At 36.9% G+C, this 14,280-nt stretch overlaps 1 protein-coding gene across 1 annotated transcript in view; it reads right to left on the minus strand.

Moving 5' to 3' along the window:
- Positions 1 to 1,380: 1,380 nt before the first annotated feature.
- BFAR (bifunctional apoptosis regulator) overlaps positions 1,381 to 14,280 on the minus strand; it is a 121,437-nt gene continuing 108,537 nt past the window's right edge. The window contains exon 8 of the mRNA XM_044678369.1: positions 1,381 to 1,461. Within this exon, the coding sequence (XP_044534304.1) occupies positions 1,381 to 1,461 (81 nt within the window). The remainder of the gene's footprint in view (positions 1,462 to 14,280) is intronic.

Raw genomic sequence — 14,280 nt, forward strand, 5'->3', positions numbered from 1 at the left:
GCAAGTCACTTGACCCCCATTACCTAGCCCTTACCACTCTTCTGCCTTAAAACCAATACACAGTATTGACTCCAAGATGGAAGGTAAGGGTTTAAAAAAAATTGCAAAGAGCATTGCAGTCTTTAACTCATTTGATCACTAAATTAGTAGCTCTTAAAATACAGCCTATGGACTTCTGATAGTCTTTGTAGTCCTTCAGGTATAATAGTATAATATTATTAATTATTAATATTAAATATTAATATTATATCACATACTATATAATTAAATAATAGTACAATATTATTTTTAATATTAAATATAATAAAATAAATGATATTGATACTAATAATAGTATAATATTATATTATATATAATATGTAGTCTCTTTTCATATTAATGTTTAGAAAATGACTATGTCTGTTTTGATCTTTGACATGATTTAATTCCATCACTATCTTTTGGTGATCTCTCAATAAATGTAGCTATATTAATTCTAATGAGGTACATATTTTTTTTATTGGTAGTAGCAAAATTAATGTTGACTCATCAGATCTTTTGGCTTAAATATATAAACTATCCCTTGAGTACTAGCTTACCATGGTAAATATACCTCCTTTTGGAGTACCTGAACAATAGTGTTCTCTGGAGCAGCCCTGGACAATAGGACCGTTGTACTCACACTATCATCTGCTGCCTTTTCCATATGGACAGGAACTGGTGCTGTAGCAGCGACCACAACTGCTGTCTTATTATCTAACCTTCTAGGTACAACAGCTGAACAGCTATTGGACAACAGATGGAAAGCAGTATCTCAGCATCAGTCACCACAGGAGCATCAAAGTCAGCTACAATACACCAATTGGTGAGTGTGGAAGAACAGCCAAACCAATTGTTCTCTTCTCTTAATCAGCAAGAACTGCAAGCCCCTCAATCTATCCATCATACCTTGTCTGCCTTGGGACTTCATTGCTTCTCCCCAAGATTTTGCTGCCTTCTTCTCCTCTCAGTAAGATCTGGTTAAGACATCAGATGCTAGACATAAGCAGGTGAATGGTCCAAATGCATGCCAAATGGGTTAAATGATGACTTCTTAAGCCACCGTGGAGAATATTCTTTAACCATAATGTAACAGGCACTATAGTATTTATATTACTAGATTATAGGGAAGAGGTTCAGTCTGAAGGTACTTGATCAAATCCAAGTCCAAGCTGGGTGATGAAGTACGATTTTGTTTCATTTTGTTTATATGTTTCATTTTTATTCTATAGGATTAGTATTTAAGTCGGAGCTCTCCAGGGGCTTAACTAACTGTGACAAACAAAAACACCAGGATTTAAACCCAACTCTAGAGTTACTAATCTCTCAGTGCTCTCAGGCAACTCTCTAAGACTACAAGTTTCAGAGAAACTGTTGGCCTGCATCAGAAGAGGGGGTCCTCACCAGAAACTTCCCATACCTAAGATCATAGGCCTCAGGATTCTATTCAAAAAGAAACAAAAGAGGGGGAGGAGTCAAGAGGGGCTTAGAAGCAGCAGAAACCTAATCCTCTGTGACTATCCTTGCACACCAATCAAAAGAAAGTGCTTCAAAAAGTATAGAAATCTAAACCTAACAACAGGATGGAGCCACAGGACTCTCCTACTTGACTTAGCTTAAAAGGAACACAGAGAAAGTTGAATTCTAGAGAATAGAGGAAGGACCCAACGCCACTTCACCTGGCAGTGGGATCTCAGGGCTAGGGCTGCAGACAGAGTACCTGGGTGCCACCATGTGAAACTCAGGGGTCTGACCACAGCTGGCAGGGAGGCAGTTGGCAGAGAGGAGCAGAGGGGAGGGCTAGCTGGTTACTACCTTCAGCCCACAAACCTTCATCTTTAGCCTCTACAGGCAGCTCAAGAAGATCTGGCCTCAGGGCTGATTAGCTCAGCCAGATCAACTCTAATCCAGTGTACCAGCAGAGGAGAGAAGAAACTCCTTCAGGCCAGAAAAACTCAAATTCACAGATCCAGCAAACAAACAGAGGAGCACATGTATAGCCAGCTCACAAGAAAGGCTAAAGAAGAAAAAAAAATATGAATAAACAACAGAAGGGGAAAAAAAGGAAATTATGATTGAAAGCTTCTATTTGGATAAAGGACAAAGACCAGATGGAAGAGGACAAACAAGGAACATCAAAGAAAACCTAAAAAACTCCAGCAAATTGGACTCATATTCTGGAAGAGCTCAAAAAAGAATTAGAAAAACAAATAAGACAGATTGAAGAAAATTGGGAAAAGAACTTTAAAAGCAAAATAGGTCATCTGGAACCAGAGGCATATGAACTAAAACAAGAAAATAGTGTCCTGAAAGCCAGAATTCACCAGCCCATAAATGAAGCAAAACAATTAAAAGATGAAAATAATGGCTTACAAAGAAAAATAGATCAAAAGGAAAAGGAGTATCAAAAAGTTATGGATGAAATTCAGTCTTTAAAAATTAGAATTGAAAAATTAGAAGCTAATGATTTCACAAGGCATCAAGAATCTATAAAACAAAATCAAAAGAATGAAAAAATAGAAGAAAGTATGAAACACCTCATAAAAAAAACTGACCTGGAAAATAGATCAACAAAACTGGGATGTGGACCAATTCACCCCAAAGCAAATTCACTTGTGTTATTTGATTTTTTTAAATGAGGCGAGTCTGCACGCCTGGGGAGAATATTAGCAGATGGATCAGGAAAGGCCCCAATCATAGTGATGAAACAGAAAGAACTTCTTATTGTGGAACAGCTGTTCTCATGGCCTATAAAAATGCATATTCTAGGATTGTTGCCCTTTTTTTTGTATCCTTGGGGTAATATAGTAGGCACCTAGTAAAAGTTGTTTGACTGGAGGGGAAAAAAGAGAATGAAAGACAAAGATATAGACCATCAGAGTACTTCTTTGATATCTCTGAAGTAGTCCCGAGAAAGACTTTCCATCCAGCTCATTGGAGAGAATCTTCTATGGAAAATTTACAGAAAGAAAAAGTAAAAAATCACTTAGGAGGAAAAGGCCCAAAGGGTCTTGCAATCTGTAGCAGTGAAGAAAGGACTCACACTGATGAAATTACAGGTCCATCTCTGTATTTAAGGAAGAAATCTCTAGTTAGTTCTACTCATCAGAATTAGGATACCCTCTGGCAAATTCAAGGTTCAGTTCTGTAGTAATGGAATGCAAATAGCCTATTATAAAAAATATTCCAAAGCACTAATAGTTAGAAAAATGCAAATTAAAGCAACCCTCAGGTTCCACCTCCTATCATTCACTTTAGGAAAGTTGACCAAAAAAAAGAAAATGTCATTGTTGGAGGGGTAGTGGTAAAAGAGGCACATTAATGAACCCTTGGTAGAGGTATGAATTGGTCCAGTCATTCTGGAAAGCACCTTGGAATTCTACCCCAAAATTTACTGTGTTACATATCTTTCGACAAAGCTGGAGCCCAAAAGAAATCAAAGAAAGAGGAACAGGATCCATATCTGCAAAAGAATTTATAATAGCTCTTTTTTTAATGGAAAAAAAATGAAAACTAAGGGGTTTCCATGGATTGGTGACTGGTTGAACAATTTATGTCATACAATAAAAATAGCTAGCATTTATATATTACTTTCAGGTCTGTGAAATGCTTTATAAATATGATCTCATTTTATCATAATATATGAATGGAATGTCCCTTAAGAAATAATGAATGGGACAACATTGTAAAGATAATTTTGAAAGACTTGAGAACTCTAACCACACAATGACCAACCATTATTCTAGAGAACTAATGGTGAAACATGCTACAAACTTGCTGACAGGTAATGGATTCAGAGTGTATCATGAAACATGTTTTTTGGACATAGCTAATGCAGGAATTTGTGGTGGTTAGCCATGAATATTTGTGGATTGGAGTCTGGTAGACCTAAGCTCAAATCCAGATTCAGACACTTACTTAGCTTGGTGATCCTGGGCAAATCACTTAAAGTCTGTCTAACTTGGTTTCTTCAATTGTAAAATGAGGTCAATAATAGCCCCTTCCTCACAGGGTTGTTGTGAAATAAAATAAAGTGAGAATATATGTAAAGCACTTTAAAACCTTTAAGTGTTATATAAATGCTAGCTATTATGTTTTTCCAGTGGGAGGAGGTGGAAAAAAGAGAAAAAAAATTTTTGTTAAATGAAAAAAATCAAATTAAAAAAAAAACACAAGAATGTCCTATTACTGCTACTGGGTTATAACTTTGTAAGTTTGTTTTGATTTGGTTTGGCTTTCCCAATTTAAAGAAGCAGACAAGAACCCTGTAATCTCTACAGAAGCTTTCAATTTTTAGTATAAAAAGACCTAGAGAAACAAGTCTGAATAAACATGCCTGTTAATGCCAGCCAAGGACATTTGGGAGAAATCCAGTCACTGCTGCAGTCTTGAATTAGGCAAAATGAAAAATAAGACACAACAAAAAACAAGTACCACCAGGGTCAAGATTTTTGATTCAAAATGTTTTGCATCAAATATAGGTAATAACATTGGAGGACATCAAGTGCCACATAATATAGTAAAGTAATGATGTTATTTACTTTAATTTATATTCACATGGTCATTCTTCCCCCTGCTCTAAAGGAAAAGAGATTTAAACATAGCCAGTGCTAGAACAGTCTTCAAATATTCAACTGCACTTTAGATCTCATCAGACCTGGCTATACTGGGATGTGGAGGTGGGAGGAAAAAAATATTGGCAAATCACCGCTTGGAGAATGACTACTCTAATATATAGTTCCCAAGATAGACCAAAGAAAAAATAGTGGTTAGAGGCATTTTATACCGAATATCCTAATCTATCTCCTTTTCTTACTTTTTAATTTAATTTTACTTTATGTTCAAAGATTTATTTTCTCTCCCTTCCCTATCCCTCCATCTTGAGAAAGTAAGAAAACCAAACCAAACCCCTGTTATAAGCACATATAGACAAGCAAACCAAACCTATTGGCCCTGTCTAAAAAAAAGTCTTAATCTGCATTCTGAGTCCATCACCTCCCTGTCAGGAGGTGGGTAGCATGTTTCATCATGAATCCTCTGAAATGATGGAGAGCCATTATGTTCATCAGAATTCCCAAGTCTTTCAAACTTAAGTCTTTATGATATTGCTATTATTGTATGCATCTAAGTGTAAATATAGATGCACACATAGATGTGGTTATAAATAAATATAAATACATGTGTATATATGTATATACACATATGTGTATATGTGGGGGAGAGGGGGAGAGAGAGCGAGAGAAAGTATGTCATGGGGCCTCAAGTGACAAGTATCTCACTCCTTTCTGAAGTAGACCATTTCACTTTTGGACAACATGAGTACTAAGTTTTCTCCTTATGTGGATTTGAAATCTACAACTTTCACAATTCCTCTTAGTACTGGAGCCAATCAAAACAAATATAATGCTTCTTCTACCTGTCAGCCATCAAGTCTTCTTGAACCTCAAAACTGTTGGTAAGAAAGATCAAGAATGTTTATTATCCTCCCACTTATCTCATTTGATAACAATTTTATTTTAATTAGCTCTGAATCCATAGAAGCCAGGAGCTCTGAATCTCAAATTCATAAGGTTACCTCCAAAATTGGACATGTCCATTTCAGAATACGTGCATACAAATTCACTTAAGGTCAGGAAAAAAACAAACATAAAAGTGGAAAAGGCAGACATTTTCTAAATATAAGCATGCCTAGCTGAATCCCCTTGCTATGTGGCAGTTGGAGTGGAAAGGGCCAGCCCTTCTCTATTCCTCAATGGAAATCTTTAGATAGAACCAGGAAGAACAACTGAATACTCCAAGGAATAGTCCCTAGGAGCCAATTCAGCCTCTGTTTTACAGGTAAATGCAGACTTCTTATTGTCTTTTGTCCCATGGTTATGCCAAAGCAATTGAAAGTGATTTTCTTACTGAAATAAGTCATCAGTAAATATTGAATACATGTGTTAATAGTAGATGTCTTCCTGAAATGGGAATAGCAAGTAGTTTTTGAATCACCACCCATGAAGTCCATAACAATCTGCCAAATAGTCATGGAAAAAGTTTTGAATTACAAGAACTTTGTACCCGCATATTCTTTTGTTAGAAATGGAACTCACTTTCCTGCTGTTCTGGGAGTGACTACAAATATTGACTAGTTATAAAACAGGGGTAGGGAAATTTTCCTTCTAGGGATCACTTAACTACTAGGAAAATTTTCACTGTAGATTATCTACCAGAAAAGGAATTTGGCTAAGCTTGTTTTCTTGGTGGTATATAAAATTTATTCATTTTTCAATTAAGAGAAAGGTTGAATATAACCTTTTTGTCATTCAACTTTGGATTCACACAGATTATAGCATTCAGTCTGGGGTATTTTATATAATCTGTGTATCTCATTTGCCTCAAACTCCAGACCAAGTTAGAGTGATTCAATGAAACTGGATTTAGTAGTCAGTTTGCTGCTTTAGGTTTGATGACTTTAGGCAAATCACTTGCTTTCTCTGGGTTTTAGTTTCTTCTTATATATAAAATAAGGGTGTTGGACTATATAACTTCTTTGTAAATGTTTTAGTTTAATTAATTTGTTTGTTTGTTAGTTGCATGAAAATTCCCAGTTCTTTCTTCCTCCTTCTGCTTCCTAGGGATCACTTGACCAAAAAAAAAAAGTATATAACTAAACTACGCTTTTTGTTTTTTTATTTGTTGGTTCTTTCTCTGGAGGGAGACATTCACAAATTATTCCTCAATCATTAGTTCTGTAGCTATATATAATGTTCTCGCCTCATTTTGCCTTTCATAATTTCATGAAGGTCTTTCCCTGACTTTAAAAAAAATTAATGTGCTTGTCATTTCTTATGGTGCAGTAGTATTCCATTACAATCATATTCCACAACTTGTTTAACCATTCCCCATTAGAGAGGCACATCCTTAGTTTCTAGCTCTTTGCTATCACAAAGAGAGCTGCTATAAATATTTTGGAACACATAGGTTCTTTTCCTTTTCCCCTGACCTCCTTGGGAAACAGACAAAAACAGTGGTATTGCTGAGTCTAAGTGTACAGCACAGTTTTCTAATTCTCTGCATATAATTCCAGATTATTTTCCAAAATGGATGTATTAGTTCACAGTTCTACCAACTATGTAATTTCTAAGGCCCTTTTCAGTTCTTGAAGGTCCTGTGATCTAAAATTAAGTTTTCACTGCATAAATAAAATATTTAAACAGACCTAAAAGAATTAGTAAATGAGCAGGAAAATGAATTTCAGCATAGAAACACTCTTCACACATTAGTCTCATTCCCATGTAAATGGTGCAGAACAGAATCTACCCCAAAGCTGATGCATCAGTATGTAAAAGGCACGATAATAATGTTATTGCATAACATCCCAAAAGGCTGGGAAGATCTAGTCATGTTATACCTGGATCTATGTTTAGTGCTTACTTACTGGTCTCTCATTTCTGTTATCCCAGGAAGTCTCCTCTCTCTCTTGTCTCTCCTTAGCTTAGCCTAAGCAGCTGGCAAAAGAACATCATTGATGCTCCACATCCTGTATTAAGTATGACCATGGCCATATTTTCATAGACCATCATTTTTTCCTTGAATATCTCCTTTACCTTTCCGATTTGATAATCCTATCTGAAAAGCATTGAATTTCACAGGAATAGAAGTACCAAAAATTGCAAACAAATCTATTCTCCAAGACCTGGTATTCATAGGAAATGTAAAATGTAAAATTGATTTTGATCCTATTTTGCTAGACTTAATCAAGTTAGATTTAATATTCCCTTTTGCAGCTCCATCCCCTTTGTAAATTTCACCCACATTCCAGAGGAATTGCCTAAAGATCAAGCTTTTGTCTTGTGATTACTTTTCCCTTTATAACCCCACTCATTATCCACTTACCAGAGAAATTAGGTTTACCTAGAAGGCCAATTTTCTTATATTTAAAGAATTGTGCCAACTCTCATCCCCAGAAGGCTAATTCCATCACCTGAGATCCTCTGTCTTGTGACATGTCCTGGCTATGGTTAAAGGTCCACTCTATCCTTTTTGTTTGTAATTGGGTTCCAAACTGTGTGACTCTTTACTTTTTTTTTTTAAACCTTTACTTTAAAATTAGAAGAAGGGGTGTCCATTGATTGGGGAATGGCTGAACAAATTTTGGTATCTGATGGTGATGGAATATTATTGTGCTGAAAGGAATGATGAACTGGAGGACTTCCATGTGAACTGGAACGAACTCCAGGAATTGATGCAGAGTAAAAGGAGCAGAACCAGGAGAACATTATACACAGAGACAGATACACTGTGGTACAATCAAATGTAATAGACTTTTCTACTAGCAACAATGCAATGATCCAGGACAACTCTGAGGGACTTATGAGAAAGAACGCTATCCACATCCAGAGAAAGAACTGTGGGAATAGAAACAGAAGAAAAACATTTGCTTGATGACAAGGTTCAATGGGGATATGATTGGGAATGTTGACTTTAAATTATCACTCTGTTGCAAATATTAATAATATGAAAATAGGTTTTGAACAATGGTATATGTATAACCCAATTGTAAGCTCTGAGGAGAAGGAAAAAAGAGGGGAGGGAAAGAACATGAATCATGTAACCATGGAAAAATATTCTAAATAAATAAATACATTTAAAAAATAAAAATAAAATAAAAACAAAACTAATTAAACCCTTACCTTCTGTCTTAGAATAAATACTATGTATTGGTTCCAAGGCAGAAGAGTGGTAAGGGCTAGGCAGTGGGTGTTAAGTTATTTGCCGGGGATTATACAGCTAGGAAATGTCTGAGGTCAAGTTTGAACCCAGGACCTCCTATCTCTAGACCTGGATCTCAATCCACTGAGACACTCTGCTGCCCCCATGACTCATTACTTTTTGAGCCAAGAGGAAGGAAAGAGGGCAACTAGGTGGATAAATTGATAGATCATCAGACTTGGAATCAGAAGAACTTTGTTCGAATCTGACCTCAGATACTGCCTAGCTAGGCAAGTCACTTAACCCTGTTTGCCTAGCCCTTGCTCTTCTGTCTTAGAGTTGCTCCTAGGACAGAAAGGAAGAGCTTTTAAAGAGAGGGAATTAGGCAAAGATTTGATGAGTAAGAATCAAGAGAAAATGGAAAACCACTTGAAGTTAATTGGGAGGACAACTTCAATATAGCCACATTATTTTTCTCTAATAGCTGAGTAAAAGGACATGCCCAAAAAAAGTGGTCTTTATAACTTATAATTTATAAAAAGTACAAAGATGAAAATTCAGGATAAGATGATTCTCTCCTAGAAAACAACTTTCCTTCAGAGGAGCAGAGGGGAATGCTGATACCATTATGTTTAATACATACTTGAAAAAAACTAAATCCTTGCCTTCTGTCTTAGAATTGATACAGTTCCAAGGTAGAAAAGTAGTAAGGGCTAGGTAATTGGGGTTAAGTGACTTGCTCAGAGTCACACAATTAGGAAGTATCTGAAGCCAGATTTGAGGATCTCCCATCTCTAGATCTGGCTATTTATCCACTGAGCTACTTTGCTGCCCCTATTACATGCTTTTAGGAAAAAAAATAGCTGTATTTATTAAAAGTTTCAATGTTTCCGATATAATATTTTATTCATCTTTGCCAATGGACATATTCATGTTTGTCACTAGTTGGCATTTAAAGCTCTTCACAATCTGGTTCCCTCTTATCTTTTCAGTCTTATCTTTAATTCATTTCAGTTATTTGGTCTTTTTTTTTTTTCAGTTGGTTCAGACTCTTTGTAATCCTATTTAGGCTTTTCTTGGCAGATATTGAAGTGGTTTTCCATTTCCTTCTCTAACTCACTTTATAGATTAAGAGGCTGAGGCAAACAGGATTAAGTAGTTACCCAGTAATATGTGTATTTTCATCCCACTCCTGGACTATTAAAATATTTTGCTTATCTCTCTGCTTTAAAACTCTTCCCCAGTTAAGTCTATTTTCCACTTAATTTTCAAAATGGTCTTCTAAAAGTGCAGGTCTAACCAAGACACCTCCTATTTAATCAACTCCAGTAGCTCCCTATCATCTCAAGGATCAAATATAAAATCTGCCATTTGACTTTATAACCTTTCATAACCTAGTCTGCCTTCTACCTTACTCTTCTTTGTATACTCTGTGATCCACTAACACTGACCTTTTTACCATTCCTCTAACAAGATATTCCATCTTTCAATTCTGTGCATTTTCACCAGCTTTTCCCCATACCTGGAATTCTGTCCTTCCTCATCTCCAGCTCCTGGCTTCCCTGGCTTCCTTCAAGTTCCTGCTAACATCTCACCTTATACAAGAGCCTTTTCTGATCCCCTTAACACTAGTACTGTCCAGTCTGTTGATTATCTCTAATTTATCCTAACTATGCTTTGCAGTATATATTGTTATTTACATGTTATCTCCTCTTTAGACTGTGAGCTTATGAGAGCACGGACTGGTTTTTGTTTTGTTTTGACTTTTTTTGTAAATGCAGGGACTAGTATAGTGTCTGGAACATAGTAGGTGCTATATAAACACTTGGCTAGGTGGCTCAGAGGATAGAGTGCTAGTCCTAGAGTCAGGAAGATTCATGTTCTTGAGTTCAAATATGACAATTACCAATTGTGTGACCATGGGCAAGTCATTTAACCCTGTTTGCTTCAGTTTTCTCATCTATAAAATGAGCTAGAGAAGGAATGGCAAACCATTCTAGCATCGCTGATGAGAAAACTCCAAATAGGATCCCAGAGAGTCAGGCATGACTGTTCAACAATGATAAATACTTCATGATTTCATTTAACAAAAAATACTAGGGGCAGCTGGGTAGCTCAGTGGAGTGAGAGTCAGGCCTAGAGACAAGAGGTCCTAGGTTCAAACCCGGCCTCAGCCACTGCCCAGCTGTGTGACCCTGGGCAAGTCACTTGACCCCCATTGCCCACCCTCACCAATCTTCCACCTATGAGACAATACACCGAAGTACAAGGGTTAAAAAAAATAATAAAAGGAAGGCAAATTCTGAGGATGTAAAAACTAATTGTCTCCCTAGAAAACAAATAATGGAATATATCTCCCTCCTTTCAGCAGAGAACATTTAGAATGCTGTATTTATCCTTTGTCAGATATGACCAATATATCACTTTTTTCTTTGTTATAAAAAAAAGATTTAGGCAGAGCCAAGATGGTGAAGAAAAAGAAGAGACTCTCCTGATCTATCTTAAATCCCCCTTTAAACAACTTTGAAATAAAACCTTGAAATTCACAAAAAAGACAAGGTGAAATAATTTTTTATCCAAGACAACTTAGAAGGTTAGCAGGAAAGGTCTCTTGAAAAGGGGTGGACTAAAATAAGAAGGAAAGCAACAAACTAGGAAAACATTTTTATAACAAAACTCTCTGACAAAGGTTTAAGTTCCCAAATATATAAAGCACTAAGTCAAATTAATAAAATGAAGCCATTCCCCAGTCGACAAATGGTCAAGGGACATGAATAAGTAGTTTTCACATGATTAAATAAAAACTATCAATAATCACATAAAAAAGTGTTCTAAATCCCTCCTGATAAGAGAAATGCAAATTAAAACAACACTGAGGTACCACCTTACACCTAGCAGACTGGCCAAGATAGCAGCAAAGGAAAGTAAAAATGTTGGAGGGGATGTGACAAAACTTGGGACACTAATACACTGCTTGTGGAGTTGTGAATTGGTCTAACCATTCTGGAGGGCAATCTGGAACTATGCACAAAAGGCTTTAAAAGAATGCTTACCTTTGACCCAGCCATACCACTACTGGGTTTGTATCCCCAAAGTGATAATAAGGAAAAAGACTTGTACAAAAATGTTTATAGCTGTGCTCTTCATGGGCAAAACATTGGAAAATGAGGGGGGTATCCATCAATTGGGGCATGACTGAACAAATTGTGGTATCTGATGGTGATGGAATACTATTATGCTGAAAGGAATAAGGAACTGGAGGAATTCCATGTGAACTAGAAAATCCTCTAAGAATTGATGCAGAGTGAAAGTAGCAGAACCAGGAAACATTGTACACAGAGACTGATACACTGTGGCACAATCAAATGTAACAGACTTTTCTACTAGCAGCAATACAATGATCCAGGACAATCCAGAGGAATTTATGAGAAAGAACACTCTCCACATCCAGAGAAAGAACTATGGGAGCAGAAACTCAGAAGAAAAACATTAGATTGATCACGTAGTTCGATAGGGATATGATTAGGGTTTTGATGTTAAAAGATCACTCTACTGTAAATATGAATAAAATGGAAATAAGTTTTAAACAATGTCAGGTCCCAGATGGGGAGAGAAGAGAAGGTGGGGAAAATCATGAATCACATAACCATGGAAAAATATTCTAAATTTTAAAAAAAGAGAGAGAGAAAGATAGAAGGGTTGGGAATGGAACATAGTCCACCACACCAGGGCAGGTCCCACCTCTACAAATCAGCACAGAACTTGGGTGCAGCTAAATCAATAGCAGAGCTTCTAGAGCTTTAGTCCACAAAAGGTAAGGGGGTTGGACAACTGGTCAGAAAGAAATTATAGAAATCTCTTTACTGTTACCAGATGCAGGATTCTGTTGCATTACTCATACACAGCTCCAGGTCAAAGTCCCAGAGTGAGGAGGAATACTAGCACATAAGTAGCTGCAAGGGAGATGGGACCCTGGTCACACGTCCAGGGTGGAAGAACTGAAAATTTATAGATCCCTATTGCTAGCTCTGAAAGTAGCTGTGCAAAGAATCTGAAACTTGGGTTAGTGCTCTCTTTACTACAGGAACAGAGTCAACTTTCACAGTTTTTTTTAAATTAATAGTCTGGAAAAATGAGTAAACAACAAAAAAAGATAGTTACCGCAGATAATTATTATAGTGACAGAGAAGATCAAAACACAAATTCAGAAGACAACAAAGTCAAAAACTACTGCATCCAAAGCCTAAAAGTAAAATATGATTTGGTCTGAAACCCAAAAAGAATTCCTGGAAGAGTTCAAAAGGGATTTAAAACAAATAATCAATACAGAGGAAAAATTGGGAAAAGAAATGAGAGTCAGCAAGAAAATAATGAAAAAAGTCAACAGCTTGGTGAAGAAGATATATAAAATACTGAAGAAAATACCTTAAAAAAAAAGAATAAACCAAATGAGTAAAAGGGTAAAAGAGGGTAAAAGAGACACAAAAGTCACAGGAAGAGAAGTTCTTAAAAAAGAAGAATTGGCAAAATGGAAAAAGAGGTACTGTTGTATTGAATTTCTGAGACAAGATGGACACCACCTTTGAGTGACAAGACTGGCAGTTGAACACTTCGGAATGAACCCAGATGCCGTGAGCCAGGGCAGAAGTCAGTTGGAGCCAACCCTATAAATATCCACCAGGCACAGCACAAGTTGGCTCAGTGTGAAGCAGAACTTGGGAGGTGGGAGGTGGCAAGTGGGAGGGTAGGCCTGCACCTGCAACCCAGCTTGCCTTACTGAAAGAGCTAGAGAGCAATTACCATCATTGTCAATAGAGCTAAGAGAGAACAGTGATATTGTCATTCAAAGATCATCAACAGCCTTCGCTAATCTTTGGCTTGGCTCTGGCCAAGTTAGGCCAGAGTTAGTGAGAGGGTAAAGAACCTCCAGACCCTAGCCAATCTAGCAATCTTCACTGCTTAATCATAACTAGATTATTAGCAGTAAGGTTCCCACATGCTCCATCCTTATCCTTGTTCCTAACCTCATCTAACTAGACTTAATATAGTGTTTTGTTTCAAAGTACCTTTCCTGAGAGGTGATTATATCCATAGCCCTTGGGAAGGGGAGTCAATCACGCAGTCAGATCCAGCTGTGTTATCCAATCAGTGCACCAAAAGCCTTTATCAATAACTATTCCAACCCCAGGCTGAGGAACTAGAGAAGTTAACCACACATACAACTTCTCAGTGGTTCCCTGCTTGGGCACTGTTAAAAGGGGACAGCTGACAGGCTCAGCTTAGCAAGCCTGTCAGGAGAGGAGAGGCATAGCCTTTTGCCAGCAGCACCTACACAGAGGCCTGTGGGTGAGAGTGTGCTTTCTCTCTCTCCCACCAAATCCAATCCACAACCTGTCTAAGCTTTTAAATTATCATCCTCCTTTTTATAATAGTACAAAAGTTTATTGAAAAAAATAATTTCTTAAAAATTAGAATTGGGCAAGTGGAAGCTAATGACTCCACAAGTCATTAAAAACCAATAAAAGAAAATCAAAAGAATGAGAAAAGTATAATAAAATGTGAAAT

This window comes from Gracilinanus agilis, chromosome 1 (genome assembly GCF_016433145.1).
Source record: "Gracilinanus agilis isolate LMUSP501 chromosome 1, AgileGrace, whole genome shotgun sequence".
Lineage (NCBI taxonomy): Eukaryota > Metazoa > Chordata > Mammalia > Didelphimorphia > Didelphidae > Gracilinanus > Gracilinanus agilis.